Here is a 7,656-nt window from a genome sequence, read left to right as displayed (position 1 = left end):
TACCTGAAGTAGTAGTAGTTCTGTTTGGTTTAGTACTAGTAATTCTGTAGTTGTTCTGTCAGCTTTACTGGAATTGGATCCCTGTAACTAGCAGCAGAATTTGTTCTCCTCTGGTGGTAAAATTCCTTTGGTTTCAAAAAAGCTGATGGAATTCATAACTGCTTTTGTATTTTTCAATCTGTGTCCCAGAGCTGACTAGTGGCATTGGTTTCTTAAAAAAATACTACGACTAAAATTTGCTACAGTGCCCATTAGTTTTGCCAGTAGAGACTCTTAACAACCCTAGGAAGAAAATTTCACATATCCCTTCTTTTACCCTGTCTGGCTGCAAAGAAATCCTCTTAACTTTTGATAGCTTTATTTCATGGGGGAAAGGTTCTTCTCTGTCAGAACCATGACAGGTGGGCTCAGCAGGCTGAATCACTCCACCCCAAATGTTCCTTCCATCTTACTTGCTGCCTCTATACAGATGAAAGATGCTGTGCTTTCCAGGTCAAATTTCATTAATGAATCTCCCAAACACTTGTCTAAGCGTACTCCTTAAATTAGATGAGATGTCTACCTGTACTGTGGCTATTGAAAATTATCACCCAGCTGGGACTGGTAAGCTTCCTGAAGCCTGCTCCACAATCTCCGAACCATCCTACAAATGCCAGGGCTTAGCACTTTTGCTCTTAGAAGCCCCTATCTGCAAAGGCATATGTTGGTAGTGAATTGTTGGTCTCTCCCATCAATAGCAGAGAATACTGATGTTACCAGTGCTTGTTTAACTCCTTTAATTCTCCCAGTTTTCCTAACAATTGTCATAACATTTCACAGGTGTGTCCAGAGCTACAGTGTCAGCACAAGTTCCAAAAAGCTCATGGTAAAGAGTCTGCTTTCACCTCTCTGATTCAAGCTGATTAAAGGATTTGAGGAAAAGTGCTGGGGGTAATGAAGAACAATGAAAATCATTTAGGTAAGCTGCAGGTATAATTTCAGATCACTAAAAAGTAGGAAAAAATGATTTTACTCTAACATTAAAATTGTAATCTCTATGTAGCCTCAAGAATTGTCTACAACTGGCCTCCAGTCTAGCTTGAAGATTTTGGTAATCTCACCACATGCTGCCCAAGTCTGAACAAGACTGCTTAGCCACAGATTACAGGGAGGGTACATAAAACTGGCCAAACTTCAGGCCTGTTCTTACATTTCTGCTTCTGAACATCCACTACTGGTAATTATCAGACATAAAATATTGGAATAGTTGGACTTTTTTCAGCCTTGTGTTCTTGGTTTTAGGTTTTTATGTTTCCCTCATTTTTAGTGAGTCTGAAAAGGAGACAGCTTCTGTCCTAATTGCATTGTCATAAGGAAAAACTACAATTTTTACTGACCCTGGTCACCCAAGGGCATCCTTTTACAAAGAGACATCTCTGACATGTGGGTCTATGTTGACTGACATGATAGATGCACCTGTAAAAGAAACCAGCTTGGAGTTGCATATCTTCTAGTGGCAACTAAATGCAGAAAAGAGTCGCATAAGTGGGAGCAACAGAAGACTGTCGATTGTGAAGTCAGAGTAAAATTTTTATACATAATTTCATCTGTTTGAGAGGCAAATGGTTCTGTTAGTGACTGTTCCTTACATACAGATCAGACTTCTAAAGACCTTCTTTGGATAAAAGTATAAAAACCTGAACCCATGAGCTTTCACCTTCAGTATGCAGTCAGTAATTAGAAGGGAAAGGAGCTGTTAAACCTGCAAAATTAAATTTGACTCATAGATAGTTTAGGATGATAATAAAAGTGAAAGTTCAAAATATAGTGTGATATCCGTACAAAGTGTATTGACCTGCTGTCTAACTTATTTTTTCTTGCTTGAAATCTAGAATTTGGTTTGAAATAAATATCACTTCCTACCAGTTCATATAATACAAGTACATTATTGAATTCTGACTGAGGCAGTGATGCTCAGAGATGGGGGGCCCAGTCCTGGCCTTGTGGCATGGGGTCAGGAATATTTTGCAGAATGTGACAGTTTCCAGACCACAGGCAGTTCTGACTTTAGGGAAAGGTGAAGGAGATGGGTACCTACCCTAGAGAGAGCTTACAGACAGCAAAAAAGCCAAGTCACAAATGAAAACTTTCTATTACTTTCTAGCACTACTGGATTTCTGATGAAATTTTCAAAATTTGGAATACGTGGCAAATTTTTCAACGAATCCAAGGGAACCAGAAGAGGGATGGTCAGCTTAGCAAGAGAAAGCAAGGCACCAGGTAAGATGAAAACCATCTGGGAGAAGAGATGGAGGGGCAAGGGGAGGGAAGAGGGCAGGCTGGCTCATGGAGGTGATCTGACTGGCAGCAGGGTGTGTGGGGAAGGGAGAGACTGCTGCTGGTTAGGTTATATCTGGAAGCCATAAAATTGGTGCTGGGGGTGAGGTGCTGGAGTCACCTGTCTGAAAAGAAAAGGGCAGAGAAGGAGAGCAGTAAAACTTTGGGGTTGGCATTGTGGGTGGCAGAGGGAAGAACAGGCTCTTTCTGCACCCACCCTGCCCCCAGGTAGGGTGACCTGGCCACAGTTCCAGGAATGAGGGAGGGTTCCTTGTTTCTAAGTTCATGACATGATTAAAAAATAAAGGAAGAGAAGCCTAAATCTCTTACTGCTTGACTGGGCAAACAAAAGCTTAATAATGAAGGGAAAGTCTTTCTACCTTCCCCCAAAAGCAGCTAATCTTAAGTCAAAGGCTTTACCTGGGGCTTTTCTGGAGGCCACCTCTGCCCTGCGGGTGACATCCCTGTCTCTGCTTGAGCCTGGCAGGGCAGTGAGAGTGCCAAGCACCTCTGAGCCACAAGTGGGATATTGAGGAGGGAGAGAGGTTTGTGCCAGTTAATTAGCAGCACTTTGGTGGTTTCTGCAGCCCACAGTAACCTTCACAAGACCTGCAGTGAAGGAGAGGTATTTGGGGATATGTGGTTGAGGCTGGAAGTCGATTTATTTGAGCTCTTCTTTCTTTGAGCATCGAGTTCATTGTTCTTCCAGCTCCCTTTAGAGACCATGACATCAGCTGTCCAGGCTGGGCAGCCCAGAGTCAAAAGGAAAGGAGCCTTTTGCCCATCACTGTCACATAAATCAGGGCCCAAATCTGTAAAATGTGAGAAAATGAGAGATTCGATTATCCATATGGATCACTCTGGATTTATTCCAGATTGCTTCATTAATAGCAATCAAAGACATCACTTTAATGGATTTTTTATCCTCAAAATTATGATCATGGGGAATTTGTTCTGGCTATTGGTTTTGAAAAGGCTTTTGATTCTCCTCAATAGCCTTAACTTATTTCAGATTTAGGTAACAGTAGGATTTGGTCTTAAATATGTTAGATAGGTCAATCTCCTTTATTCAAATCCACTGTTATGTTAAAACTAATGACCACAGTTTGAAGATGATTTATATGCTGAGGCTTAGACATGAGAGTCTTTTTTTCTCTGATACTTTTACTGTTACAGGCAAGCCTTTGTTTTGGGAGAAGTCACTGTTTAAGGCAAAAGTCAGTTCAATTTTGCCCTTAGTTGGAGGATATGTTATTTTTTTAATGAAGATTTTCTTTAATGAAGATTATGCTGGAAATCACTGAATGATGTTCATGTTTCTTCTTTGTTAATTGGGGTAAAACTCTTAAAGCCATTAGGTGATTTAAATGTAGCTCTATTTCAGCAATATCCTTTATTGGATCCCCCATTATCCTTTAAACATCTTGGTGTGCAAGGGGATAAAATTAGAATGAATTTGTTTGCTTTAAATTGCCAGCCTCTGCTTGATAAAACTATTAGCTATTTAGCTAATTGGGCTGCTATTCCATTATCATTAATTGGCAGAATTGATACAATTAAAATGGGGGGTTTATCTAAAGTGTATGTGGTTTTTCCTAGGTATTCCTATCAGGTTTCCTAACATGTTCAGGGAGTCTTACATTCTGCAATTAGTTTTGTTTTCAAGGTTAGAGGTAAATTCAAGATTAATTTTGAAACTCTGAAGTTTCTTACAGAGTCAGCTGGACTGACTCCTGCTAATTTTGCTGTGAGTTTTGTCTGCCTCGGTGCAGCACGTTCTGTGTTGACAATGCCCAGCGTTATGGGGCTGTGCAGAGTGGGGCGGTGCAGGCACAGCTGAGCGCACCCGCTCTGCAGAAGGTCAGGGCGCGGCTTGTCCCAGGGCTGTGCCAAGCAAGGTGCTAAACACCCATTATTGCCTGGCCCACCAAGGATTTTAACACTGCCAGAACTTTTAAGCACACAAGCCCAGTGACGCCAATTAGCTTACTCATACTAGTAAAGTTAAACAAAGACTGCACTTGGTTGGGGCCACAGTAATCATCACCTTGTCAGTTTGAGACTCCCACTGAATCCATTGCAAAACAGCACAAAATAGCACAAAATAGCACCACTTTCCGCTCACACCTCGGCTGTGCTCTCAGCTGGTGCTGCCCTCCCTATGAGCAGGGCACTGTTTTTGGAGGAGTAGCTCTGCCAGTCCTCTTCTCGTGTGTCCAAAGCATCAAAAAACTGCGCCCTGTGCTCCTGCCATCCCTGGTGGACATGCCATCCCTCCTAGGCTGCTAGCACAAATGGTGCTTCTCCCTGCTAACGCTATGATTCATGTCAGCCATTAGCCTCAAATAAATGAATGGGCTGAAAGAAAATTAAAAACAAATCACACTTCTATCAAAGGGAGGTCTTGTTGACAAGCAGGGCTTCTATTGCCAGAATTAGTCATCTGGGCCTGCCTTTTGCACCAGAGACTAAGAAAATCAGAGGATGATTAATTGGGCAGGACCAGGAGGATGTTGCCCCTCCCATACAGTGGGGGCAATTTCTAAATCACACCATGAGGGCAGTGCCTACATCACTGAACACTTCCACTACTGCTGCTTCACCTTCACCACAATTCTATGTAGTGCTGGGCTCCCACATTTGTTCTTCACCACCCAAACATGCCCTTGTACTGTGATTTTCTTTACCTTATCTTGAAAGCCATGTAGAGCTGGGTCTATTGCCTTTTAAAGCAGCTTAAAATAATTTCTATCAAGAATATAAAATAGTTTTATGCAAAATATTTTTTTAATGTTTTGTCCGTAAAATATGTGCAAATATAATTATATATAATTCTAAATAAAAACAAGTCAGGCTCTTTCCTGTAGACATGATCCAGTATGTGTGTAACATGTTTGAACACTGGAACAAACTCGAAGCAATGCTGCCCTTCTTAATTCATTTCAGTCATTGACATTTTTAGACTATAGCAAAGTCATTTCATGAAACACATCATGCTTCATGGGTTAATCCTGATTTAGCTGTGATGCTTTGCTTTTGGGTATTATCTAAATTGTTTTGCCCATCTCTTCTTCATTCATTTTGTCTGTCATGAATATCATTCTACATGGATTTCACTCATACTTTTATTTGTATTTAAATTATGCATCTCTTTAAGGAGATAGACCCATCAAGTGATACAATACCTGATGGGACAAAGAATGAGGCATTGTTTACTTTTGCATAAAAAGCCATGAAGACAGAGCACACAGTTTATAGGATACTAATGAATTATTTGGATGGTTGACCTTAAGTCAGACTCAATCCAGCTAAGCTTGGTAGCCAATGCATTTGAAATGTAACGGATAATAGTCCAAGAGCCAAAGATATTGAAGGTCTGGCTTGCACAGGTTGGCCCTTATTGACAACCTTACTGAGGCACCTTGCTCTGAGTGGCTGGGGAAGTTCCTCATCACAGGCTCAGGGCTGCCTTCTTGCCACCCCAGGGACAGAGGCTGGCCTGCTGCTCTAGGTCTTGGACACTCATTCTGGGGAGACAGAGAGCACCCGAGTCTCTGGAGCCACAGCCTGGCATGTTTGATGAGACCTGAATGAATTCACTGGAGTGAAAGTCACCTTGGGCTGAGGAGCCTGTTGCAGCTCCCTCGGGAAGAGTGAGCACTCCCACAGTGCAGTTAGAAACCCCACACTCCCACAGAGTCCCCATGACTCAGGAAAAAGGGGGAGGGAGCAGAAACAGAACCCTTAGAATAAGGACTACCTCACAGCACTAAATGCACTGATTCTGTGCTGTTTATACTTCTGAATTGTAGTAAATAAGGAGCATCATGCTGGGTAAAACTTAAGTGAAGGAGATGAGAATAGAGCCCAGGCAGAAAAGAGGAGCAGCAATGCAGGAGCCAGTGCTCCCTGTGTAAGTTTTAAGGTATATTAGGACCAAAACCTCCTTCGTGCTAGCATTGCTGTTTATTTGCTTCCATATCAGCTCTGAATTTGGCTGACTGTCACTAGCAAGAGTCCAGAAAAAGGGACATCTTAAGTTGAAACATTTCTGTGGTATTCAATGCCTTCTCCTCATTTGAAAGTAGAGATGTAGCTCTGTATGTCACTAACTAAGACAATAATAAATTAATACAATAGCCAAGTAATAGTGCTGTAATGCTTTCATGTATGAATTGGAATGTGAATACTGAGCTTTTCATTTCATGGTTGAAAAATACATGAGTTGACCCAAATATTAATTTCTGTATTTCAATCATTTACATATTATGGGTCAATAATCATTTCTTGCACAAATGACTTTTCAAATGAGAAGCAGTGTATTGTAATGGTCTATCGTATTTACAAACATCTCATTGTTCTCCTAACTTAGCACTTAGTATTTAAAATATACTGGACCAGATATTGTTTGTCAAATACAATACAAAACTGGGTCATGTAAAATTCAGATACTGTTTTCTTTTACTATTATCTATAATTTATAATATTCATAAACCATGGAGTGGCAGGCCTCTGCCCCTGGCAGGCCCGTGCCCCCACTTTGGAATGGACATAGGTTTTCCAGCAATGCTTTAGGAGACCTGACACCTCTTTCTGCTCTTTCCTGACCTTAAAAATCTCACCCCTTTGAGCAGCAGTACCTCTGAAGATCCAGCACTGTCAGCAGAACTAATAGTGGGGGTTTTGAGGAGTTTATTACATTCCAAGATTTCTTTACAGCATTCAATGACATCCAACAAAATGCCTAGGACTTCTTTTTTTCAATTACTTTGCAAAGCTAAAAAAGTATAAATAATCTTGTTTTTTACTTACTGGTACTGAACTTAGTCCATCAGTTTGGACTGTTTATTGTTTCATCATATTCTACCCCTTTATTAGCCAACATATCCCAACAGAAACCTTTTGTCTTAGAGTAAATGTGTTCAAGTACTGAATTAATCAGGGACTAGTGCAACATATATATGCTGCCCAGCAAGATGAATTTACACATCTGCCTTTTCCCCTAATTATAATTCCAGAGGTTGAATGTCAACAGCATATGGGTATATCCTGAAAGAGGCATGCAAACACACACATACAGGCGCACACACTGTACATTAATCTCTCTTGGCTTATCTGTTGCTGTCTTTAATTTGTATACTTCAAAATTGAGTGGTGAGGTCATTTATTAGACTGTTTCTGTGAATTTTATGTAGTGATAAGAAAGCAGTAACATGCAATTTGTTTTTATAGGACTCACTTTTGTAAGTATGATCTAATATTTTCTTCCTTTAAGTGAACAGTGAGGAAGAGGTGATTTCAGAGCTAACTAAGAGTTAACTGGCTACATTTCAACTGTCA

General features: G+C 40.8%; 1 protein-coding gene across 14 annotated transcripts in view; it reads left to right on the top strand.

The window, feature by feature from the left end:
• Positions 1-823: 823 nt before the first annotated feature.
• LOC117000414 overlaps positions 824-7,656 on the top strand; it is a 44,889-nt gene continuing 38,056 nt past the window's right edge. For 13 of the 14 annotated variants that reach the window (XR_004418758.1, XR_004418757.1, XM_033068017.1 and 10 more), the window contains exons 1-2: positions 824-958; positions 2,144-2,259. Coding sequence is in view for 8 of the 14 variants with exons in the window: in XM_033068017.1 (XP_032923908.1) it covers positions 2,160-2,259 (100 nt within the window). In the remaining 6 variants the exon portion in view is untranslated. Of the gene's footprint in view, positions 959-1,042; positions 1,217-2,143; positions 2,260-7,656 lie in introns of all 14 variants that reach the window. The other variant, XM_033068018.1, reaches the window with a different exon arrangement.

This window comes from Catharus ustulatus, chromosome 9 (genome assembly GCF_009819885.2).
Source record: "Catharus ustulatus isolate bCatUst1 chromosome 9, bCatUst1.pri.v2, whole genome shotgun sequence".
Lineage (NCBI taxonomy): Eukaryota > Metazoa > Chordata > Aves > Passeriformes > Turdidae > Catharus > Catharus ustulatus.
The sequence above is the reverse complement of the archived record's forward strand: the minus strand, read 5'-3'. Positions and strand labels throughout refer to the sequence as shown.